A 26,899-nucleotide genomic window follows, 5' to 3' on the forward strand; every position below is an offset into this window, starting at 1 on the left:
AAAACAGCTGTTTTCTCAAAAAAAGACATGATAGTGTAATTAGAAACTGAATTGGAAATTACCTTATTTTAACATAGTCAGTGGTGAACTGAGGTGGGCCGGTCTAAGGCTTGAAACTCCAGGGCTGAAAAAGAGTCCCACTCCGGCCCTGAGGCCTGAAGAAAAAGACACAAATGAAATAAACGATGTTTATCAATGATTAAGTCTGGTATAGTAATGACAGTAAAAATACAAATAATTTAAAAATATTAGTCATTATTAAAGCAACAAACGTTATACTTTCTTATGTCTGAATGCTTTTTAAATTCTCACAGTCACAGGTCTCAAAAAACACAAAAAATGTTGAATATTGATATACTGTGCAGCCCGAATGGGAACATCACTATACCAATGTAATGCAATAAACATTCATTTTACAATATAAGATGTAACATAATCAATGTAATGTACATTACCAATTGAAAAAACTAACAATAAACACAGCAATGTCAACTTAAATAAATAAATAAATAATGTGTCACATTACTCAGTGGTGGGTTGCAGGTGGAAGGGCATCCGCTGCATAAAACATATAAGGATAAGTTGGTAGTTCATTCCGCTGAGGCAACCCCAGATTAACAAAGGGACCAAGCTGAAAAGAAAATGAGCGAATGAATGAGTAACGTGTCACAGGGAATTCTGTAAATGTCAATTTGATCATGTAGCAGATTTTTACTGAGCATTTTTACAGTTTTCCCCCATTAAACTATCTTTAGTTGTTGTTTTTTTACACAGTGTCCACAAGCTACAGTCAGCCTAACCTACTTTTTTCACTGCACTGCTGGTGCTGTAAACGGCCAAACTGCTCTTTATTTTAAGTCTCATCCAATCAATCTTGGCTAATCTGCTTGGCAGGACATGCATGCTACACTTGCCATCAGTCTGTACCCTACAGAAACACACAATAAGAGCTCTCACTCTCCCTCAGGTGCCTTTCTTTAATGTGGTGTGTGACGAGGCTCACGGTGGGGGAGACTGTCAGATGCTGGTGGGCTACTCAGCCGTTTACAGGGTGTGTTTTGGCACAGCCTGTTTCTACTTGATGATGGCCATCTTCCTCATCGATGTCAAGTCCAGTCAGGATTTCCGAGCTCTAATCCACAACGGGTCAGTGTGTTGTTGTTTTTTTTGCACTAAACTCAAATGAAAGTGCTCCGAAGGGATACTGGATATAATAACTGAGTTTAGGATAAAGACTGCAATAAAGACCGCAAATAATGATTGCAGAGCCATTTCTTAAAGTTTAGGAGGAACAACACAATATGTGGCCTTGGACATTAAAACCAGCTATAAAGGTGAATTGCTTGACCACTGTTGTTAGATTTGTCAGACAATATGTGTCTAAGATTCAACTATTTAAATATCTGGAAAATGAGAATGAAAAAAAAAATTGAAATGTTGAGAAAAATTAGTTTTTAGCAATTAATATTACTAAACTAAAATTGTTTGGTATATTAACAATAGAAAGTTTACAAAATATCTTAAAGAACGATGATCTTTACTTAATATTCTAAGGATTTTTGACGTTTTAAAAAATCAGTAATGTATTATTTGCTATTGCTTAACAGAAGATTTTGTGGTCCAGGGTCAGATATGGAAAAGGCCAACCAGATGATTGGAAGTAATTGAGAATCAATAGATTTTGGACAATAAATGATGTGTATGTGTTCCTCATCTGTTTACAGGTTGCTTGATAAATAAACTAACAACAAAACCACAAAAAACATGTAAATAAACTAACAGACGCCTATTCTACTCATTCTCTCATAGGTTCTGGTTTCTGAAGTTCATCACCATGCTTGGAATGATTGCTGCTGCCTTCTTTATTCCCACGGAATCCTTTTTGCATGGTGAGCTGATCAAACAAATACTTACATTCTGATCAAAATGAGTGCTGTCGAAGCATCATGTGTGAAAATAGTGTGTATAAATAAGTAAAACAAAAAGTAAAAATATTTACCTTAGAGCTGGGCAAAAATGTATTCCACCCAAAATAAAATTTTGTTCTCATATAATTTATGTGTGCGTAGTATATATATGTATATATATATATATATATATATATATATATATATATATATATATATATATATATATATATATATATATATATATATATATATATATATATTTATATATTATAATATCCTATATATTTATTAGTGCTTATATGTATATATTTTAGAGAATGCTTATTTATATTTATAAATTAAATATTTATATATATTAGAAATTGTTTAAAAATATTAGTGCTGGGGAAATATTTATATATATATATATATGTATCAAATGTGTGTGCATTATATTTATTATGTATACGTGATACACACAAAGAGGTGGACTTAACCTATAAGCGAGGTAAGCAGCCGTTTAGGGCCCCAGGGAAATAGGGGGCCCCGAACAATGCCAAGAAGCTAATATTAATAATATAGCTTTTTTATAAATATTCTATCAGATGTTGTAAAATCTGTCTATAACCAATAAGATTTTATCAAAACTCTGTGATTTGGAGTAGTCTTTATCTGGGTGCTTATGAGCTTAAAGTGATTACGCTACAGTCTTGGTCCATGGCTACAGTCTTTGATCAGTCTAAACTGTGCTTCTTATTTAAGTCTCCCAGGTGGCGCTCTAGACACACTGAACATTTTACATTAGCGTGTGAAACAGGCACTCACACAGTGGCCTCATTTATAAAACACAACCTGAACAAATTCTTATGGAAATCACTCAGATGTCTAGCTGTGTGTATGCAGGAAATTCAGGGGCACATTTCACGTAATGTTTGATTTTAAAGCAATTTGTAGATCATGATTCATAAATGAAGCCCATACATCTCAGATGAATTTAGTTCTTGTTTTAATTCAGCTCACGTTTTTTCCTTTTTCCATCTAGCCTGGCATTATGTTGGAGTCGTGGGAGGCTTTTCCTTTATCCTCATTCAACTCATTCTCATCACTGCTTTCGCTCATACCTGGAATAAAAACTGGTGAGTGATATACACCTATTAATCTGCTTCACCTAATTATTATTTTGTAAGTACCACTAATGCTGGAGTTTACATATTTATATACTGTATAGACTGTAAAAACACCAATAAGAGCAAAATATATCTAAGCTGTAAAAACATTCTTGATTTCATAGTTATGTCTGCACAAATATATTGTGAAAAGTTAAAATAAACAGTTATTTTTTTAAGCTAATGTTGACTGGACCAATAAACATAAATGCAGCTTATATTATAATCTTTTTAAAAGTTTGACTCAAGTTTTGACAAAACAAAAATTACTTTTTTTAAAGTAAATATAATTAAATATATTAAATAAATGTATAAACAGTGAAGTAAAATTTGTAAGAAATATAAATCTGTGGAACTAGTTAGTAATAATTACTAATAATGAATGATCATACTTTGACTTATTACATTATGTCTTACTATACACACTCCGGCCACTTTATTAGGTACACATTTCTAGAACCAGGTTAGACCCTCTTTTGTCTTCAGAACTGTCTTAATCCTTCGGGGCATAGATTCAACAAGGTGCTGGAAATATTCCTCAGAGATTTTGGTCCATATTGACATGATAGCATCATATAGTTGCTGCAGATTTGTGGGCTGCACATCTATGATGCGAATCTCCCGTTCCACCACATCGCAAAGGTGCTCTATTGGATTGATCTGGTGACTGTGGAGGCCATTTAAGTACAGTGAACTCATTGTCATGTTCAAGAAACCAGTCTGAGATGATTCATGCTTATGACATGACACGTTATTTTGCTGGAAGTAGCCATCAGAAGATGGGTATACTGTGGTCATAAAGGGATGCACATGGTCAGCAATCACCTTTCTTTCCCCATTCTGATGCTCAGTTTGAACTGCAGCAGATCGTCTTGACTACATGCCTAAATGCATTGGGTTGCTGCCATGGGATTGCCTGATTAGACATTTGCATTAACAAGCAGTTGGACAGATGTACCTAATAAAGTGGCCGGTAAATGTATTATGTCTATAGTAAGCCCTAGCAAGAATAATAGTTTTGCTTAGATATTTTTGCTCTTCAGCATTTTATTAATAGGTTTTTTTTTTTTACACTGAACAGTGGGGTACATCATCCCCAGGCAAAACTGCACTATAACTAGCCTATGCACTAGCCCATAAAAACTGTAGTAGAAAGGCACCTATTACAGATTATGAAGAACCACATCTGGTTCATGTCTGAGTCACATCTCGCTCAGGAATGATAAAATATCAGCCTCCAGAGTTGTAGAGTTTTAGATAATCTCTGTTCTTTACTCCCCTTCCTGTTTTTTCACTCTGGTATCTCACTTATTCATACACACACGTGTACAAACACACATTCCCTGTTTACCATTCAACATCTAGCTTATGGTTGTGGAGTCTCAAACCATTTTGAAGCCGAAAGCCATCTTTACGTATTATACTGCTCTTTTTTAATGCAGTTATTTTGTGCCCTTTCTTTCATTGACAGGTTAACCGGTGCAGCTGAAAATAAGAGGTGGTATGTGGCAGTCATGTGCGCTACTCTCTTTTTCTACACCATCGCTACCATGGCTTTCACTTTCATGTACAAATACTACACTCACCCAGCGGGATGCCACCTCAATAAAGCCCTGCTTTGGACCAATCTGGCTCTCTGCACCATCATGTCTTTCATTGCCATCACTCCCTGTGTGCAGCAAAGTTAGTGCTCAGTTTGTTCATCCTCCTGTTCTCTCTCTCTCTCTCTCTCTCTCTCTCTCTCTCTCTCTCTCTCTCAAAAACAAAACAAAACAAAAAAAAAACTGTTTAGTTTTTAATTCATTTAATCAAATATAAATCACAAAGCTCTTCCAAAGTGTTGTGCTAGGACTTAAGTTTCTTTGTCAGTGTCAGGATTTATTACCCTTACAAAAATGACTGGCCTTTTTTAAAAGGAATACTGCAGTTTTAGTTAACTTACACAAAAATACGACATTATTTAAGTATATTACAGTATTACTGCAATACAACTGAGGTACTATACAACCAACTGCAGTACATCTACTGCTATACAACTGCAGTACAACTACTACTTTTCCTGCTTGGTGGACAATGGTTTCCGAATGAGGTTTCAGAACTTCAGTTGTATTGCTGAAGGACTACCACAGTATATTGTTTTGCCCTTTTACAGATCACACTTTACAGATCAGTTGTTCATAGTTTGTTAACCATCTACTAATACCAGTGAAACTTTGTAGAACAGCAAATGGATGGAACAAGTTCAAGCCACAGAAATTTGATGTGATATTTAAAATAGATTTTTTTTGTACCTTAACCTTGTTCCACTCATAGGCTTTTCTGTGTGCTGTATTTTACCAAAGAAACGCCAGCGATGGAATGTTGAACATTGTGTTTAATGTATAGAAACACACACACTGAGCCATCACATGGCAGAACAGCAGTACACAACAGAATACAAACCCATGAGGTTTGGGCACTTTTTATGCTAAACATGAAAACAAAATAAGTAAACATTTATTTTATTAGAAAAGTTCTACAAGGTTTTACTGGTGTTATTAGATGGTAAACAAACTATGAACAACTGATCTGTAAAGTGTGAGTTAATATATTAGTTAAGTGTTAGTTATTAGTTTATGTATGTTATTGGTGCGTTATTCTAAAGTTGCAACCATTCCTCATTTACTTTTAATATAACGTTGCAATAACAAATATAAACTATTACCTGATACTTAACAAGTCTTTAGGAAATAATTTACCAACAGCTTGTTCATGATCTATTACTAATTTATTAGGTATAGTTATAATCATTAAAATACAGTTAAGAAGTCATTTATTACTTTAACTAACAGCTTGTAAGTTATCAATTGGCTATCTATAAGGCACATTTATAAATAATTAACAAACTATTACCTATCATTTAACAAGTCATTTATAACTCATTAACTAACAGTTTAGTAATGATCTATTAAGTAGTTATAACATATAGTTATTCTAAAGTGTTACCCTCGTTTCAGTCACATTAGGTTGACGTCTTAAGAATTAGAATGAATGAAGAGTTATACATCAGAAAAGAGAAGAAATGTAAGTAAAAACACTTCAAAAGTAAAAAAAAGTAACAATGGAACAGACAGTCACTCCATGTTGCACTGCTAGTGAAAAAAGAAGTACTATTATGTACTTTTAGGGCACTAATATTATGGGCTCTATTTTAATGATCTAGGCGCAGAGTCTAAGGAGCATGTCGCAAAAGCATTAAGGGCTTGTCCGAATCCACTTTTGCAATTTTAAGGATGGAAAAATATGGTTTGCGCCCAGGCGCAAGCTCTAACAGGGTTGTGCTTATTCTCTTAATGAGTTATGGGTGTGTTTTGAGCATAAGGTGCATTAAACAAATTAGAGTGTCATCTGCCATTGCCCTTAAGAGTCAGTTGTGTCGCGCCATGGTGCATTATCTATTTACATGGCGAACTTTGTAAGTGGAAAAACTGAACACTTCATAAGCGAGAAAACAGTAAAAAAAAAAAAAAAAAGCATCTGCAGCGCAAGGATAAAGAATGAGCCTTCTCCATTCGACCTCTTTCTCTTTTTCTTTACCTTTACTCTTTGCTGTACTCCTTTACTTTCGTGGATAAGCAAACGGTGTTGTATCCACTCTAGTGAAGACATTAATTAGCCTATATATTTAATTTCGTTTGTTAAGCGCAAAAGTTTGTTTCAAAACCATTTCTAAATTCAGTTCTAATTTCCAGCAAACAAATAAATGAACAATAATAATGAAGTGTGCTAAAAAAACACATATATTCAAACACACGTACTATTCTTATGCCATATATGGTCCAAAACCTGAAAAGTGGACAAATCTAAGCTTGTTTTTATTTTAACAAATATAAATATGCATGTAATAAATAATAATAATAATAATAATAATAATAATAATAATAATAACATTATACTAATTGTCATGAATAAACTGTTAAAGCCCCCTGAGGTGAAGAAGGCATGGAAGCAGTGGTTTTTATATTTATGTAGAAAATAATAATTTTTGTAACATTTATTAATATTATTTATTCCTTTACATTTTTCATGTGTAAATATTTTTGTGGTTTGCTCTACATCCTGTGTGTATTAAGCAATGTGAATGCGTTTAAGGTACACAAATAATGTGTTCTGCGCTGGACTTCAGACCTGCTTTCAGCTGGTCAATGCGCAGTCTATTTCAGTTTCTCAAAATAGCAACGCACCAACAATGCGCCTTAACACACCTTTTTTATAGACAGGCACATCCATGAGTCCACATAGTGTCTCAAATGGATTTCCTGTTTAAACAATGTGCCGCAAAATGAGAAAATTAGGCTTGCATTTCTCTAAAAATAGCAACAAATCATTCCAAACACATCTTGCACCTTATAGCGCCGGGTGTATGATAGGGCCCATAGACTTTAGCCACTAAGAAGCTACTAATATGTACTTCAAGGTACCAATATGGAAGTTTTTGGTACTTTTGAAAAGAAAGTGAACATTATGAATACAAGAAAAACTTGATTTTATTTGATAGATTTGTGGATTTATTCTTTCTGTATTTACAAATTTTATAGTATTTATGTAAATCAAGTTTAAGTCTTGCTGACGTCTGATTTTGCTGTGCCTCTCAGAGAAGCCCCGCTCAGGAATCCTGCAGGCCTCCATCATCTGTTGCTATGTGATGTATTTGACCTTCTCTGCGCTTTCCAGCCGTCCACCAGAGAAAGGTAAGCAGGAAAGACTGCTTGACACATCCAGAACAGTTTAAACTGTTAAGACATGATATTACTGGCAAACCCCTTTCTATTTTTATTATTTTTCACATGACCTGAGCCAGAACAGTAGCTCTGTCACATAAAATAAAATAGCAATCTTTAATCTGAAGTTGTTTAAGAGAGGTTTGTTTATATAAGTTGTACTATGTTCGTACAAATATTTAATTCCTCAAACTGGCAGAAATTAGTTGCCTGTACAAAACGAATCCTGACATTGATGGAGTGATTTGTATATACAACATCATATCTGTAAATACTTTTTACTATGGTATCAACAGAATAAAACAAGGATTTCGATTTCCGTTCTTTAAATTCATGCTTAAATTGTCTTCACATATTTAAACATCTCATTCATCATTCATTCATTCATTTTCTTGTCGGCTTTGTCCCTTTATTAATCCGGGGTCACCACAGCGGAATGGACCGCCAATTTATCCAGCAAGTTTTTACGCAGCAGATGCCCTTCCAGCCGCGACGCATCTCTGGGAATTTTTAAACATCTCAGAATTCTTAAATAATAATAATAATACAACATAAATGTCTGAATGATCTCATTTTATTTTACTTTATTCACCAGTGTTGTCTTCTTGTTTGAAGTAATGTAGAGAGTATTGAAAGAACATGTTCTGGCTTATTGGTGTTTGTGTAGAATATTAAATATTATGTACACACAGGTAACTATTAACTAATAAATAAAAGCATAGCATACATTTGAATATGAAACAATGTTTTGGGGGAGTTGTTTTGACTTTTCAACGTTGCAGAAACCCCTTTCAGGTCAGCAGGTCATCAACTTAATGGAAAACAAATGCTTAAATTATAAGACCTGCTGTGAACAGTCAGGTTCTGGTAAATAAAATGACAGTAATGTGACAGCCAGTCACAATAACCATGAAGAGAGATTGGTGGCCTCTTTATAAATTACTAAAATACTTTTACAGAGCAATGTAGACTCTGACAGTGATTTCTGTTGTTTTAATGTTAGAGCGCAGCTTCCCTGCACTGAATTGATTTCTCCCTCCGCAACGTTAATCAACCTGACTGTAATCAAATAGCCATTAACAGAAAGTCATTAGTGTAGCCTGTAAAATTCTCCCTGCTTCGTCATCTTATACCACATCATTTCATCTAATAGTGGTGCATTTCAGAGGACAAAGGTGATGAATGGTTTTTGCTTAACATACGGCAGAGATGAATGAGATTTCCAGAAAGAAAAGGTTTAGATGCTGAGGTCATAGAAAAGCTCTCAAGCATGTAACACAGATGCAGTTGAGCATGTTCACGTGGATATTTTAAATACAGATGGTAAACGGCTGGAAAAGTTTTTAGGAGTTTTCTTCGGTTAAAACTGGGAGCAGATTTACAAAACTATTCCTGCAAGCTTATGCAAGCAGGAGTGAAATCCTTTAATAAATAAATTGAATGGCTGTATCCAAAATTTCCCCATTTATCCTTATTCACTAATGCCTACATTTGCCCACTAATATAGTCTACTTAAAGTAGTGAATAAAAACCAGTGAGTGAATTCGAGTCCACTGATCAATTGGATGTTGATAAATGACAGATTCTTGGTGGGACCCTGTGATAGTTATTTAACACTTTGCAAGCTCATTTATTCATTTTTTTACCTTTTCCAGCTATGTGCCTTTATTAATCTGGGGTCGCCACAGCAGAATGAACCGCCAACTTATTCAGCATAAGTTTTACGTAGCGGACCGATTCGATTTTCAACATCTTGGTGGGACCCTGTGATAGTTATTTAACACTTATTCATTCATTCATTTTTTTGGTTTTTTTTCGGCTATGTCCGTTTATTTATCTGGGGTCGACACAACGGAATGAACCGTCAACTTATCAAGCATGAGTTTTACGCAGTGGATGCCCTTCCAGGTGCAAACCATCACTGGGAAACATCCATGAACACTCATTCACACACATACACTATGGACAGCACGGTGGTGCGAGGGTAGCACAATCGCCTCACATAAGGAAGGTTGCTGGTTTGAGCCCGATTGGGCCAGTTGGCGTTTCAATGTGGAGTTTACATTTTCTCTCCGTGTTCCTCTGGGTGCTCTGGTTTCCCCCACAGTCCAAAGAAATGCGCAATAGGTGAATTGAATAGTCTAAATTGGCCAACTATGGGTGTGAAAGAGTGTGTATGGGTGTTTCCCAGTGTTGGGTTGCTGCTGGAAGGACATCCGTTGCGTAAAACATATGTTAAGTTGGCGGGTTATTCCTCTGTGGCGACCCCAGAATAATAAAGGGACTAAGCCGAAAAGAAAATGAATGAATGAATGAATTCAGAAGTGATTGGACTATGTTTTTGTGCTGTTTTTGATTCTTTATTCAATTTCTTTTTGAATAGACATAGTGCACTATAGACTCAGTAGTAAAAGCTCACTGCTGTGATTGGCTAACAGTTTTGAATATTAACAGGCAGTAAAGTAGAAGTAGGTGATGGTGTTGATCTTTTGCTAAACATTGGGGCGGGGCTAATCCACTCTAATACATCACAGAGTAGAACATTACATTTCTTGTTATTTTTTCAGACTATCTTTAATGTAAGATGGTAGTGTAAAAAAAGTTTTGAGCTCCAAAACTTACAGGATGAATGTATAGTACTGTTAACTCTTGTATGTCAAAAGATCAAGGAAACTTTGGTTTCTCAGTTCATGACCCTTTTAATATCTCTATCTTGTTGCATTTCATTAAAGTTAGCTTGAAGATTTTTGACTCATTCACTAAATTAAGGCATTGAGTAAATATATATATATATATATATATATATATATATATATATATATATATATATATATATATATATATATATATATATGTTAAATAACTAAAATCAAGTTACACACACATAAAAAAGAAATAGAATTTTGCTTTTTGAATGCAAACAGCAGTATTGGATACTTCAGCGCTAAAGTGATTACTTTGAATGTGTTTATGTGGGATACAGTGAAATAATAAGACTAATGGCTTTACTGTTATAATTGACTCCAAACACTGTTATGGTTGTCACCAACAAGGAGGCATTAGTAATACTCGCACTTAATTTAACTGAATATTATATTCTTGTCCTCATAAGTGAAAATATAAACAGTTTGAATTGTATTAATAATTAATTCACCTATTTTTGTTTCTTGTATAAAAAGATGTGTGTATTTTAATTAATATAGGATTTTTTTAAAGAAAAAAGTAAAAAAAAAAAAAAAAACCACAACAACTGCTCCGGATTTCTCTTACATTTTACTTAAAGTGACCTTTCAGCCAAAACTGGAAATTCTGTGAAGATTTATTGACCCTTGTCGCAAGTCTGGAGTCTTTTGCTGAAGATCAGGGCGGGGCTAATCCACTATAATAGAGTAGAGTAGAACATTCAATTTCTTGTTATTTTGTCAGATTACCTTCAATGTAAGATGCTTTTAAGTGTAAGAAAAACAGTTTGAGCTTCAAAACTTACAGGATGTTTTTATAGTACTGTGAACTCTTTTATGTTAAAAAGATCAAGAAAACTTTGGTGTCTCAGTTCATGACCCCTTTAATATCTCTATATTGTAGCATTTCATTAAAGTTTTAATTTCAATAAATTTTTGACTCATCCGCTGAATTAATGCATTGAGTAAAATATATATTTTAAATATCTAAAATCAAGTTACACACACACACTAAAGTGATTACTTTGAATGTATTTATGTGGGATACAATGAAATAATAAGACTTATGGCTTTACTGTTATAATTGACTCCAAACAATGTTACAGTCGTCACCAACAAGAGGGCAATTGTAACGCTCTGACTAAATTTTAACTTAATATCATAGTCTTGTCATTATAAGTGAAAATATATACAGTATTAATTGTATTTATAATTAATTCACCTATTTTTATATCTTAAATAAAAAGATGTGTGTATTTTCAGTAATATAGGATTTAAAAAAAAAACAAACATAACAATTCCTCCTGAAAGTAACCTTTCAGCCAAAAATGGAAATTATGTAAAGATTTACTCGCCCTTTACTTGTCACAAACCTGTTTGAGTTTCTATCTTCTGTTCCTTGATAAGGAAGATTTTTTGAAAAATGTTGAAAACCTGTATCCAGTGGTTACCGGTTTTCACCATTCTTTAAAACATCTTCTTTTGTGTTCTACAGAAGAAAGAAACTTACATCATTTAAAGCTGTGAAAATAGTGGGTACATTTTCACTTTTGGGTGAACTATCCCTTTCAGAACATTAATAAATTAAATATTTTTACTATAGTATTATTTTTTACCATATCTGTGCTTTTACTCAAGTACACATTTTGTGCACTTCATCCACCACTCCACTGTATAAAAGCATTGCGAAATTAATTCTTACATTTGGCAGATTTTGATTTAGGATTATTTGCTTAATGCCCAGTGAAGAGCTTCTGGCCTGAAATAGCACATATGGGATGTGATTAATACTTTCTGGAAACACAGTGTTCACTTTTTTCCATTTTTGTGAAAGCCCTGTGTGTGTGTGGTTGTTGTGTCCCATCTTGTTCAGCGGCTTTATAGCCTGTGTCTGCTGCATGACTTCATAAAGGACTGAAGTGCACCCTGGGGCATGCTGGGAGTTTAATCCCATCGCAGAGGAATTCTCTCAGGCACACGACACAATATCCACAGCCCTCGAAAGCATCTCTAAAGCTAGCAGAAAAGGCTTCAGGAATTTCTAAATGAGTTGTTTTCATACAGCAACCGGACTATTTGAGGAACAATTCTGAAACGGCAAATGAAAAAAAACATCATCCAGATATAAATGCTTGATCCTTCTCTTTCTCTTGTGTGTGTGTTGTTTCAGTGGAGTATCAGGGCGTCAACATAACCATTTGTTACCCCAAAGTCAGCAGGGATGAGATTCAGAACGAAGGAAATGCTGTGGCCATTATGGGGGCTGCAATCATGTACTGCTGTGTTCTCTTTGCATGGTGAGTAAAATAAAGATTAATAATAAAACAAAGACTTGTTAACAGAAATATTAATAAAAATGCTAACGGCTGATTTTTCCTCTCAGCAATGAGGCTTCATACTTAGCTGAGGTCTTCGGGCCTTTCTGGATGATAAAGGTTTACCGTTATGAGTTCCAGGTATGTGACTTTCAGAGCTGCTCTAAATATTTGTAGTGATTTGAGGTCTCTAACAAAGAAAGGTTCACCGAAAATGACTATTCTGTCATCCTTCACTTGCTTTCATGTCATTCCAAACCAGCCTTTATTAGTTATGTATAGGTATTTATTTAGTTATGTACAGGTTTAAAATAGCTCTTATGTCCAGCGTTGCGTTTATATTTATGAATATGTTTATTTATGTAGCAACGTGGTCCTTCAACCCTACAAAAAAAAAAACAGCTTAAACCAGCCTAGGCTGGTTGGCTGTTTTTAGCTGGTCGACCAGGCTGATTTTAGAGGGGTTTTGGCCATTTCCAGGCTGGTTTCCAGTCATTTTCAGCCTGGTTTTAGCTGGTCGGGCTGGGAGATGACCAGCATAAACCAGCTTGACTAGCCTAGCCAGGCTGGAAGCCCAGCCAATACCAGCTATGTCCAGCTTAAACCAGGCTGGTCAAGCTAGTTTTAGCTGGATTTAGCTGGTCATTTTCCAGCCTGACCAGCTAAGACCAGGCTGGAAATAGCTGGAAACCAGCCTTGAAATGGCCAAAATCCCTGTAAAACCAGGCTGGTCGACTCGCTAAAACCAGCGAACCAGCCTAGGCTGGTTTAAGCTGGATTTTTTAGCATGGAAGACAAGACATTTCTTTCCATTGTATGTCCACACATGTAGCAGAATGACAATAAAGATCAACTTGACTTGTATGATTTATTTCTTGTGTAGAACAGACATCCCAAGTTGAGAATAGTCATTTCTGGGCGAGAGTGTCATGATTTGCGGGAGGTTGCGGGAGTTATGCTACGTGAAATATTCGAAGAGGGTTTGGTTTGGTTCCCTTTACCATGAATTTGATTTTCATTCAGATGACATAAGCCTAAAGGAAAACTCCACATTTTTTGGAAACTTCTCATTTTACAATTTCCCTTGAGTTAAACAGTTGAGTTTTACCATATGTGAATCCATTCAGCCGATCTCCAGGTCGACTGAAGCACTTTTAGCTTAGCTTAGCATAAATCATTACATCGGATTGGAACAGGGGTGCCCAAACTCAGTCCTGGAGGGCCGGTGTCCTACATGTTTTAGTTCCAACCCCAATTAAACACACCTGAACCAGCTAATTAAGCTCTTTCTAGGTTTACTTGAAACTTCCAGGCAGGTGTGTTGAATGACGTGAGGGTGACCAGTGATGGCAGACTGCTCATTTTTGGGTGTACTTGATTATATATTTAACTATAATGTTGACTATAAATAAACGTCTCTTGCTTTGTGTCCTGAACAGAAAGCTTCCTGTTGTTTCTGTTGCCCAGAGGCTGAAGATGGTAAGAACATGTTACAATATTCATAAACATACCAATGTATACAATACAGTGTAAGACTAAATGCATTATCTTCTCTTTGTTTCTGTCCTGTCAGAGGAAGAGTTTGTCATTGACGAGAATAAAGGCTGTCAGAAAGTGGTCCACAACGAGACTCAGCGCGTGGCCTACAGCTACTTCTTCTTCCATTTTGTTTTCTTTCTGGCCTCCCTCTACGTGATGATGACCCTTACTAACTGGTTTAGGTCAGTAGTGAAAAAGCCTGAGCTGCTCTGAGATGTTTAAAGTAGAAAACATTATATGACAAACACATTTTAGGTTGTCATGCTTCACCTATTTATTGTGGACTTTACTAATTTGTAGATGCACAAACAAGGACAGACACCTAACTCTATACAAAAATTTTGGTCTTTCTTAAATATAAACTTACCTAATGCCTGTTTTTATGCACCGTGTACACATCCTGTATGGGTCAGTATGGTTACTTAGATGGTAACTTTTTTCTATTTTACTATATATCTTAAATTGAATCTAATGGTGAATCTACATTTTTAGCATCATTACAGTCTTCAGTGTTATTGATACATCAAAAATAATTTTAATAAGCAGATGCTGAAGAAAGGTAGAAGTCAAATGTTTAAAACATTTGTTTCTTAATACTTTTGTTAAAATCATGATATATTTTTCTTAATTCTTTGATCAGCAAAATTTATTTGAAAAAAAACAAACATATTTATATATATATATAGTTGAAGTCAGAATTATTAGCCCCCCTTTATTTTTTATTTTTAAAAAATATTTCCCAAATGATGTTTAACAGAGCAAGGAAATTTTCACAGTATGTCTGATAATATTTTTTCATCTGGAGAAAGTTTTATTTGTTTTATTTCGGCTAGAATAAAAGCAGTTTTTAATTTTTTAAACACCATTTTAAGGCTAATATTATTACCCGTTTAAGCTATATATTTTTTGATAGTCTACAGAACAAACCATCATTATACAATACTTTCCCTATTACCCCAACCTGCCTAGTTAACCTAATTAACCTAGTTAAACCTTTAAATGTCACTTTAAGCTGTATAGAAGTGTCTTGAAAAAATATATAAGCAAATATTATTTACTGTCATCATGACAAAGATAAATCAGTTATTAGAAATGAGTTAAAATATTTCTGAGTTCAACTGTATATGCGGTGTATGCAAGAAGTTGAGTTCTGTCACTGTGGTGGTGGTACCACTGGGTTCATCAGAGAGTAATATACAGTAGACCAATATCTGTTCTAAAGTACTAATATGCACCATTAAGGTATTAAAAGTTTGACTATACTGACATTAGATACTGTACATCCACCTAAAGGTTCCACATTTACTGGCAAAGAAATGTCTTTAATATATGTCTAAAATAACATCTCAATAGTATCTAGTCTAGTCCTCTAGTCAAATTACAGCTGCATAAATAATATGATTTGTGTCATGAAAACACAAACATGATGGTAAAAAAGATACATTTAAACATGAAAGCGCAAATGCCAGTAGAATGCAAATGCCTATGTAACAGCATACTGTGTCACATACTCACATGCCACCTACAACATTTCTGCTCTGGATTAGTTTGGAACCGATTTTGTTGCAAAAATGTAGGTAATTGTGATTGAAGTTTTTGTATTCTATATTCTGCATAACTACATTTATTAAACATTTGCATATAGTCAGTATCAAATATATTCATGCAAACAGTTCTTATGCTTTTGTGATAATCAATGAATAAATCAGAAATAAGTTATCGGTTGCATTGGAAGCTTGAAGTTTAGCATCCAGTAATTAAATAAATCTGACAGCATAATTAAGCAATATCCTAGGCAGATGTGATCTCGATCTTAAAGAGAGTCCAAAGTAAATTTAAACATTTACAGGTGAAGACAAAATTATTGGCCCTCCTTTTTCAAATATTTCCCAAGTGCTGTTTAACTTTGTTCGTCTTTTATTCATAGACATTTTATATTTGATTAATTTATTCCTTAATTAATAATATTGACTTGAGCCATTTTGCACTCCAGCCAAACGAAAATATATTCTGCAGATAAAACTATAAAATAGGAAATACTGTTTTTTAATATTTTTCTTGCTGTTATATCCATCCATCCGTCCGCCCATGCATTCATCTGTCTGTCTGTCTGTCTGTCTGTGTCTGTCCATCCGTCCGTGCATTCATCTATCTATCTATCCATCCATCCATCCATTCATCCATCCGTCCGTCCGTCTGTCTGTCTGTCTGTCTGTCCGTCCATGCATTCATCTGTCTGTCTGTCTGTCTATCCATCCATCCATCCATCCATCCATCCATCCATCCATCCATCCATCCATCCGTCTGTCCATACATTCATCAGTCTGTCTGTCTGTCTGTCTATCCATCCGTCTGTCCGTCCGTCCATGCATTCATCTATCTATCTATCTATCTATCTATCTATCTATCTATCTATCTATCTATCTATCTATCTATCTATCTATCTATCTATCTATCTATCTATCTATCTATCTATCTATCTATCTATCTATCTATCAATCAATCAATCAATCAATCTATCTATCTATCTATCTGTGTCGTCCGTCCGTCCATGCGTTCATCTGTCTGTCTATCCATCCATCCATCCATCCATCCATCCATCCATCCATCCATCCATCCATCCATCCGTTGGTCTGTCCGTCCGTCCGTCCATGCATTCATCTGTCTGTCTGTCTGTCCGTCCTTTCCATGCGTTCATCTGTCTGTCTGCCTGTCTATCCATCCATCCGTCCGTTGGTCCATCCGTCCATGCATTCATCTGTCTGTCTGTCTGTCTGTCTGTGTCTGTCCATCCGTCCGTGCATTCATCTATCTATCCATCCATCCGTCCGTCCGTCCGTCTGTCTGTCTGTCCGTCCGTCCGTCCGTCCATGCGTTCATCTGTCTGTCTATCCATCCATCCATCCACCCATCCATCCATCCATCCATCCATCCATCCATCCATCCATCCGTTGGTCTGTCCGTTCGTCCGTCCATGCATTCATCTGTCTGTCTGTCTGTCCGTCTGTCCATGCGTTCATCTGTCTGTCTGCCTGTCTATCCATCCATCCGTCCGTTGGTCCATCCGTCCATGCATTCATCTGTCTGTCTGTCTGTCTGTCTGTGTCTGTCCATCTGTCCGTGCATTCATCTATCCATCCATCCGTCCGTCTGTCTGTCTGTCTGTCTGTCTGTCCGTCCGTCCATGCGTTCATCTGTCTGTCTGTCTATCCATCCATCCATCCATCCATCCATCCATCTGTCCATACATTCATCTGTCTGTCTGTCTGTCTATCCATCCGTCCGTCTGTCCGTCCGTCCATGCATTCATCTGTCTGTCTGTCTATCTATCTATCTATCTATCTATCTATCTATCTATCTATCTATCTATCTATCTATCTATCTATCTATCTATCTATCTATCTATCTATCTATCTATCTATCTACCATCCCTCCATCCATCCATCCACCCATCCACCCATCCATCCATCCATCCATCGACATGCTGTGATGGTGAATTCTGCCTCTCTGTCTCCATCAGTTATGAGACTGCAGTACTGGAGACCACCTTCACCCACGGGAGCTACTCCACATTCTGGGTGAAGCTTTCGTCTTGCTGGGCGTGTGTGGTTCTGTATCTGTGGCTCCTCTTGGGCCCCCTGTGCCAGTGCCAGTCAGACCCCAAACGCCCTCGCCGTGCCCGCATCAAGAGACGCATCGCCGCGCACCGCCACGTCAGCGTCAGCGTGTGAAAACAGCGCTCTAAACAGACTGATCAGCAGTGTCAAAGACATGCATATGCGGGTTACTGGAGATTTCCAGTGCAGAAGAAATGGGTCATGTCGGACTCATAAAACGAACATCCTGATAATCCTGTTAGGATTAAAATCACCAGCACTATGAATGCAATTCAACATGGGAACTGAAAACGTTCACCATGTTTAAGACTATACGAGCACAGCCTTTGGGGAAGTGCTCAAATTGCCAAAAGGAATATAATATTAACTTTTTGTTGGACAAGATGGATGTCTGTATATTTAGTGATTTTTTTAAATTTAGGCAACAAAAATGTCTAGACAAATGGACACAAATAGCTCTTTTCCAATTGAATTAACCTTTTTGTTACATGTATACATTTTGCAGCTTTATTTCAGTGATCTGTGGCTTGTATTTATGCTCTGGGGACTTGCCCCACCCACTTTCTCAGCCAATCAGAGCCCACAGGGAGAAAAGGCTGTTATCTGCAATATAATGACTTTAATAGCGCAGCCTGCTTAACTCTAATCGCATGTTTGTGTTAGAACGTTTCACGTCACTGTCATAAAAGATAAGTTATTTTTGTAAATATATTTTTAACAAAACACATTCTAGAGTTTATGTGTGTTTTGTAGAAAGGCTGGACTGTAATTTAGCAACCACATCAAGGTAATAGGATACCCTTAGTTAGTCTAATGATTAAAGGGAACAAAATGGTTGCCAAATTTAGAGGAAAACAACTGTTTGCTAGCAAAAGCACTGCACCATATATGGCACATGATATGGACACACTGATTATCTGGGATGTAAAAAAGAAAAGTGTATGTGACTCAAAAAAAACTCATGTTCATTTCATTTAGGGACTTTATAACATTGATAAAAGCAAATATGTTCATGGTAAAACACGTCAAATTATAATGCAATACACAGCTATAGATCAAATCAAGAGAACACTTCAATTTTTGTGGATTTAATGGATTTATTAAGAATGGGTTTGAGAAATATTTTCATATTTCTTTTGTTCTATAATGGTCTGATGACATTTCCTTCCAATTTTAAATAAAAAATATAGTCATTACAGCGTTTTATGCCAACTGGAATAACAAATGTTTTCATTTGATGTCCATATTTCATGTGGCGACACGGTGGCTCAATGGTTAGCACTGTCGCCTCACAGCAATAAGGTGGCTGGTTTGAGCCTCAAGTAGGTCAATTGGCATTTCTTCGTAGAGTTTGCATGTTCTCCACGTGTTGGCGTGGGTTTCCTCCAGGTCCCCACAGTCCAAACACATGCGCTATATAGGTGAATTGAATAAACTAAATTGTCCATAGTGTATGTGTGTAAATGAGAGTGAAGGGTGTTTTTCAGTGTTCGGCTGGAGCTGGAAGGGCATCCGCTGTGTAAAACATGATGGATAAGTTGGCAGTTCATTCCGCTGTGGCGACTCCTGATGAATAAATGGACTAAGGAAAATGAATGAATTTTCATGTTTGAATTCATTTAACACACAAATATTGTGGAAAGTATTAGAGGAAAGTTGACAGTGGCTCAGTGGTTAACACTGTCCCCTCCCAGCAAGAAGGTTGCTGCTTTGAGTCCTGGCTGGGCCAGTACTGGGTTGCAGATGGAAGCCCAAGTGGTACTCACTGCAGAGCCACTTGGGCAGCTTCAGCAAGGGGGAGCTTGAGCTCCAGCTCATCCTTCCTTGCACTTCTTCTACAAGTGATGTAACTGAGGGTTGGGGTTAGGGTTGGGGTGGTTTTACGCAATAAAACAGCTTATAGGAGGAGGAGTTGGAGCTTAATCTCCCCCTCATTGTAGCCCAAGTGGCTCTGCAGCGAGCAGTGTCTCGATTGAAGGGCATCCACATATATAAAACATGCTGGATAAGTTGGCGGTTCATTAAGCTGTGACGACTCCTGATGAATAAAGGGGCTAAGCCGAAGCAAATTAATGAATGAATAAAGTAGATGGAAGAAATGTAAACAGACCTTTAAGGAACAAACCAAATATATTAACATTTTACTGAAACTCATTTCTAATAAATCCAGACCGTGTTCAAGTGGTCTCTTAATCTTTTTCTATGGCTGTATAAACCAAGGTTTCCATTAGAAATACTGTCAACTTATAAATACATACATATATATATATATATATACAGTATATATAAAAGATAATACACATTATAAAGATATATATGTTGACAAGTGGTTTTATGCCATTAACAAACGTGGTGCTAGAAAGGGCATCATACACTGTATATTATTTACTTTGGTGTATAAGTTTTTTTTTTTTTTTTAAAAAGGTGACTGACCACCTAAAGTGCTTCATTTAGTGACTCTCTTTGCTTTGGTTTGCCTCCTCGTGCCCCCATCAACCAAGTGTCCGATGTCCTTGCTGTGGAATGCCAAATGCTTCAGTAAAATCATCAGTGTCGTAGTGAGGTTTCTAACTGTGCCGCCTTATTTATTTTCTTGTGCATGAAAGTTTTTGGTGAAAGCGTGAACGTCCATGCGTTTACCAGCGAGTCCTGCTCCCTCTGTTTCCACAAAGCTCCTCCAGGGGGCGCAGCAGGCCGTCTTCACGCGCTCTATAAGGCTGAGCGTAGCTGTCCTCCTCTATTAGGATGCGATTGAGAGTGCGTTCATAATTAATATGCCGTCGAAGCATCAGCACATACTGGTGGCCCTCCTCCAGAAGGGGACAGTCACATTTGTTGGGGGCCCACAGGAACTCCCGGTGCTCCACACGATAGCGGTTGCGATATGTGTGGATGATCTGGACGTCGTAGCGGGTCTCCTCACCAAGATAGACTTTTTCCAGCACTTTAACTCTGAATACTGTTTGAGGAGAACAAGGTATTGTCATAGCCATATATATATATATATATATATATATATATATATATCAGTGGTGTAGTCCTTGCTATACGCACGTATACTCAGTATGCTTACTTTTTTCCATGAGCTGTTTGGGTATTACCACTTATGAGGATCAATAATTGAGTATACCCTCAGTATACTCACTTGTTTTTCTGATTAAACTTCCCTAATTTACATGTATTTGCGTCCCCTTTAACTGTATACCAAACTGGTTTTTTTTAACTCACAACTTAATTTGTTAAGATGTGCCTATTTCTTACAATTCTTACTTAAATATATATATGACACATTTTTCTTTGTTTACCCCAAAAGGATCTGATCCTGATCCACCCTAAAATTAAAATCCTAAAATTGCCCCTGTAAAACAGTCCTTCACATTTGTCTTAATTGTGCCGCTAGTGAACTAGTATATAATAGCGACAACAGAAGACAGACTTCTAATAGTTTGGTTTAAAACAAGCAATGTGACAATTAAAAATAATTGCTGATTGATGTTAAAAGGAACCTATAAAATGTAAAGTAATAAGCCAGTAAAGAAAGTAAGCTAAAAAGCTGTCTTTACATGTATGCACAGGCCCTTTTGAGTTAACTTAAATACAGGTAACCGTTGTAAAATAATAATAATAATAATAATATATATATATATATATATATATATATATATATATATATATATATATATATATATATATATATATATATATATATATAAAATCTCCAATGAAACGAAGAAACATTGACTTTCGTCGTTTCTTTGCCTACTTTTATTTAAAATTTGTGTCGGGTGTAATAGTACACCACCTTTTTTTCTAGGACTACACCACTGATATATATATGTATATATATATATATATATATATATATATATATATATATATATATATATATATATATATATATATATAGACTTGTGTTGTGTTGCAATCATATCATTGAACTCACCAAAATCTTTTTGGCAATACTGTCTCTGGCGTTCACCTTTTCCTCGTACCCGCCGACATTTCCCACAGTGGCCTATAGAAGCATGTAATGTATGCATGACATTACAAAAAAATATGCAAAACAACAATTAACAATTAGAATAAATCAGAAATATATGCTAATAATAGACATTTGTGAATCTCTTCTTACAATTAACCTTGTCTGATACTACGAATACTGAAATTCTGAACTTTGCCCAAAGTTGTTTAAACGTTAACCTGAGTACTGGGGTTAGAGGCCATTCACATAGAAAGCATCTTTGAAAGTGCAAGATGCAGAACAGCAATCATAGCATCAAATAAACATTTGTCATGCTAACCTGCTACATCTTCTGTAGAAGATTGCAATGCTTGCCAAACCAATGAGTTCTTCTGATTGGTCCAATGCTTTGGAACTGACACTGATGAGTAGCGCTAAAAGTTTTAGGTGATGTATGTACGTTTTTAACTCTTCTAAAATTACCATAATATCTTTGCACATATTTAGGACACATGGCTAGTGAACATACTAGTTTATCCGAAAACCATTACTAAAGTCAGTTATTATCCTTTGAAAATGTGTGTTCAGTGAAAAAGAAAATTCTGTCGTTTTGGTCTCTATAGGCTACAGCCATTCAACAGTGCAAAAGAGTGCACTTCATTCCAACGAAATAGTAGGGGTTAGAATCTAATTATCCATATAAACCTCTTTGACATTATTAAAAGTACATGGTGAGTGGCTGATATTTGTTGGTTTGCACAGTCACACAGTTTTAAAGTTCAACACTACACTAACCGGCCGCTTTATTAGGTACACCTTTCCAACTGCTTGTCAATGCAAATTTCTGATCAGCCAATCAAATGGCAGCAACTCAATGCATTTAGGCATGTAGGCATGATCAAGACGATCTGCTGCAGTTCAATATGGGGAAGAAAGGTGGTTTAAGCGACTTTGAACGTCGCATGGTTGTTGGTGCCAGACGGGCTGGTCTGAGTATTTCAGAAACTGCTGATCTACTAGAATTTTCACACACAACCATCTCTAGCATTTAAAGGAATTTCGTGAGACTAAATCTTTTTTATTAGTTGTCAGCAAGTGATTTTAAACCTTTTTTTTAAGATGACTGATACTTACATTTGTATTTTATTGATTTATGCGCACAATCTCAAAATCATTTGCTACTTATGAATGCTATTCATATGTGCTACTTATGTGCTCATTCATTTCCTCTGCATCAGACATATGTATGCACTTTTGCGAAATTAACTTAGAATAAATTTCCTAATGGTTTCTGTGCAGCATTTTATAAATGATGAACTCAGATTCCTGGACCAAAGTCATTGACAAAGCAAAAGCACTGCTGTATTGACCTTGTTCTTCATGTATGAGCGGGCACAGCCATTAGAATCTTTTTGGCTCAAGATTTTCAGTGTTATTCACTTCCATTGATTTTTATGCATTTTCTATAATTTACACCTTGTTTACACTGCTTGATGTTGCAGGCTAAAACTTTCTTATTGTGTTATTCTACTTGTTATGTATATTCATGAACACACTTGTTTGTAGAGCAAGTAGTTTGACTGTTTTCCTAGACATTTCTCAAGTAGGAAGTTAAATTCTCTTTGTTCTTAATTTCTAGAACCTTTCGTGCAAATATATATTTCACAATTTTAACTTTTAGAGAATTGTGTAATACAAAACATTGAATATATGCTGTTAATTACTTGCTACATTCTGTTTTAATTTATGCTTCATTTTCAATATGAATAATAATTAACTAATATATTTTAACATAACAATGGCAGTGAAGACCTGCTGACCTCTACGATGTATTTCAGGCAGTCGATTCCTGCGGTTTTCATCTCTTTCCAAACGTGGGACCGGCTGCTGCTGATAGGGGGGCTGAAAAGGCCATTGAGCAGCGGGACCTGAGAGCATGACCTCGTAAATCACATTCACAATAGACTCCTAACATTAAGCTTTAAAGAAGCACACCACCTTTTTTGAAAATAGACTCATTTAACAACTCCCCTAGAGGTAAACAGTTGAGTTTTAACATTTTTAAAACCATTCAGCCATTATCCTGGAGCATTTTTTGCTTAGCTTAACATAAATCATTGAATTATATTACATCATTAGCATCTCACTCAAGTTTAGATAATTCTGCTATTTAAATCTCGACTCTTCTGCAGTTGTAGGTGCAATGCCAAGTTACCTATTGTTACCTAGTAACCTAGCTGGAATTATGTATCATTAGGCCTTGTGCCTGCTGGAGCCATGGTACGGTATGAATGAGAGTATATAGCTCCTATATTGCCATAGAAAATACCCCTTTTTCAGTCAGTCCAAATACAAAATATATCTACAGAAGAGTCAAGCTTTGAATAGGACAATAATCAAAACATTTTTTTTGAGCTTTTTGAGTGCTAATGGTCTAATCCAATACAATGATCTATGCTAAGCTAAGCTAAAAGTGCTCCCACAAGAACTGGAGATGGGCTGAATTATTTCAAAAATGTTAAAACTCAACTTCTGTAGGGACTTGTAAAATGTGCTTATTTACAAAAAAGTGGAGTGCTCCTTTTATCACATGTACTAAAGCTTAAATCTACAATTTAAGATCATATCACTGTGCAGAAAATATTATAGCTAGTGTAATTTGACCAAGATTAATGAAGGACTTTACCCCAGAAGAAAGCTCTAGTGGTTGGCTGTGCTGTAGTGGTGGTTGTGGTAGTGGTGGTCCTAGTGGTTGGAGGCTCAAAGGGCAAGTGGTTTGCTGTGTGGTGAGTCTGTCGAAGCTGACTTCTCCCATGATACAGGGCATATCGGTCTGGAGGAAGCCAGTACTCATACTCTATCCCAGATTTCTTATCAGTGGACAGGACCTACAGTCATGCAATACAAATTAACATTAACAAATATATACTGTACTGTGCAAAAATCCTAAGCACTTCACCAGCTTTGTTTGCCTAAGACAGGGATGTCCAAACTCGGTCCTGGAGGTCCGGTGTCCTGAAGAGTTTGTCTTCAACTCGCTTCAACACACCTGCCAGGAAGTTTCTAGTATATCTAGAAAGAGCTTTATTAGCTGGTTCAGTTGTGTTTGATTAGGGTTGGAGCTAAACTCTCCAGGACACCGGCCCTCTAGGACAGAGTTTGGACACCCCTGGCCTAAGACTTTAGCACAATAAATAATCAATCAGTCTCTTTATTAAAAACATAAAATATAGGATATATGCCTGAAAAAACAACAACAGCACAACATTTCCTCTTCAAGCAGAAGTCTGTTTATAGTGGCTTCCCTTGGCACTGTTTTGTTCTAACTACCCTGACATTTTCTGAAATAATGCTGTGTAATATCACACTTTTTTAGCATTTTCCAGAGTTTTTCTTTAGGTTTAGAGTGTCAAAAAAAAATTTTCCTGTCCAGGTGATCTTATACAGCCACTATAATATTCATCTCTGGACCCTGTGAAGGCCATTTCATGACTGTCTGTGTTTCATCAGTTGTTTTCTTTCTCCAAATAGGATTTTAATTGCCTTTAGCAGATAATTATTTTGCTAAAAATGATTAAAAAAAAAAAACTGTTACTATTGAAGTCCTTTTTCAGAACAAATGGCACAATAGATTAAAACTTATCGGTACTTTTCAACATTCACAATTGCCTAAAACTAACATTTTTGAAAAGTACTGTAGATTTAAGATTTTTTATTTATTAAAGTTTTAATATATATATTTTTGTGGATTATAGTGTTTGTGTAATTATAAGGCGAACCATGATGTGCAGGTCCTCCTGAGTCGGTCCTGAAACCTCAAAGCTCTCCCAGGTGTCGGCGGAACGGCGGTACTGCAGTTTGGTCCCCGCCACACTGTACTCTCCAGGAACATTGATCTTCCAGTTCCCATTGATAACAAACTGAGAGTGTCCATTCTGGAGTGCTTAAAAAAGGTCAACAAAAAGTTATTTTTCTCAAAAACATTGCAATACCAAAAAACACCAAACATTTTGCATAATTTTCCAAATACAGCCATTGGACAAAGCACACAAAATAAAGTTACTGCAAAAAAAATTATTAAGTTCTTCAGTGATTTTTGGCTAGGTAATTGCAGCTTTAGAAATGAAACTAAACAAAGTTTCTAGTTTTCCTCTCAATTCTGACTTTATGGCTATATCTCACAATTATAGCCATTTTTGGTAATAATTATGCCTTTTATGACATTGTAATCTTATGGAGTTTCTTCAAACTTTAAATTTTTTTCTTTCAAATTTTGAATTATTAAAATATTAATTAAACTTTTTCCCTCTTTGGACTTTTTTCTTCAGAGTTGTCTTTTTATACATCTTGCAATTCAGACTTTTTTTCATTAGAAATGTGACTATAGCATTCAGCATTCACAATTTTAGTTAATTTTGACTGACATGACATACTGTAAGCAGATGATAATGTTATAAACAGCAGAGAGTTGTCTGAAAGCAATTGATGCATGTCCAAAAGCATTTGCGATTTGTTGGAAGGAATGAGAAACTGCTACTATGATGTGCACAAATGACTAACTGTTTTGAGAAATGCATTAACTGTTGTCCAATGTAAAAAGTGTTGTGAGAAATGCACCAAAGCCACTGAGAAAAACTGAAAAATACACTCAACTACCTTTTTTTTTATTCATCTATTCAGTCACTGAAACAAGCTTTAACAGAGAAGAGATCGCACACGAGGCTGTGCTCTAACCTAGATAGTTTCTGCTGTTATCAGTCACTCTGATGTGTGTGGCTCCGGCCGGGATCATGGTGACCTCACTGTATCCAAACAGTCCTGCAGGGAAACACAGACCATAGAGTAATGCATCTCAGCCTTCTCAGGGAGGAAACACAAACACAAACACACACACACACACACACACACACACACGCGCGCGCGCGCACGCACGCACTCACATACAAACACACAGAGTTATTTCCAACAGGT

The 26,899-nt window shown here is 36.0% G+C and overlaps 2 protein-coding genes across 3 annotated transcripts in view; one reads left to right on the forward strand and one right to left on the reverse strand.

The window, feature by feature from the left end:
• serinc4 (serine incorporator 4) overlaps positions 1-18,694 on the forward strand; it is a 39,182-nt gene extending 20,488 nt beyond the window's left edge. For both annotated transcript variants that reach the window (XM_005166490.5, XM_693550.10), the window contains exons 3-12: positions 968-1,146; positions 1,810-1,889; positions 2,932-3,025; positions 4,527-4,738; positions 7,690-7,785; positions 12,667-12,793; positions 12,880-12,952; positions 14,251-14,290; positions 14,385-14,532; positions 17,871-18,694. In XM_005166490.5, coding sequence (XP_005166547.1) covers positions 968-1,146; positions 1,810-1,889; positions 2,932-3,025; positions 4,527-4,738; positions 7,690-7,785; positions 12,667-12,793; positions 12,880-12,952; positions 14,251-14,290; positions 14,385-14,532; positions 17,871-18,081 — 1,260 coding nt within the window. In that variant the 3' untranslated portion in view covers positions 18,082-18,694. The remainder of the gene's footprint in view (positions 1-967; positions 1,147-1,809; positions 1,890-2,931; positions 3,026-4,526; positions 4,739-7,689; positions 7,786-12,666; positions 12,794-12,879; positions 12,953-14,250; positions 14,291-14,384; positions 14,533-17,870) is intronic.
• Positions 18,695-18,935: 241 nt separating this feature from the next.
• Positions 18,936-26,899, reverse strand: part of adamtsl5 (ADAMTS like 5) — a 41,382-nt gene continuing 33,418 nt past the window's right edge. Inside the window, exons 9-14 of the mRNA XM_005166491.6 lie at positions 26,663-26,746; positions 25,708-25,871; positions 24,615-24,816; positions 23,749-23,856; positions 21,911-21,982; positions 18,936-20,926 (exon numbers count right to left, since the gene is read on the reverse strand). Coding sequence (XP_005166548.1) covers positions 20,604-20,926; positions 21,911-21,982; positions 23,749-23,856; positions 24,615-24,816; positions 25,708-25,871; positions 26,663-26,746 — 953 coding nt within the window. The 3' untranslated portion in view covers positions 18,936-20,603. The remainder of the gene's footprint in view (positions 20,927-21,910; positions 21,983-23,748; positions 23,857-24,614; positions 24,817-25,707; positions 25,872-26,662; positions 26,747-26,899) is intronic.

This window comes from Danio rerio, chromosome 7 (genome assembly GCF_049306965.1).
Source record: "Danio rerio strain Tuebingen ecotype United States chromosome 7, GRCz12tu, whole genome shotgun sequence".
In the NCBI taxonomy this organism is placed as follows: Eukaryota; Metazoa; Chordata; class Actinopteri; order Cypriniformes; family Danionidae; genus Danio; species Danio rerio.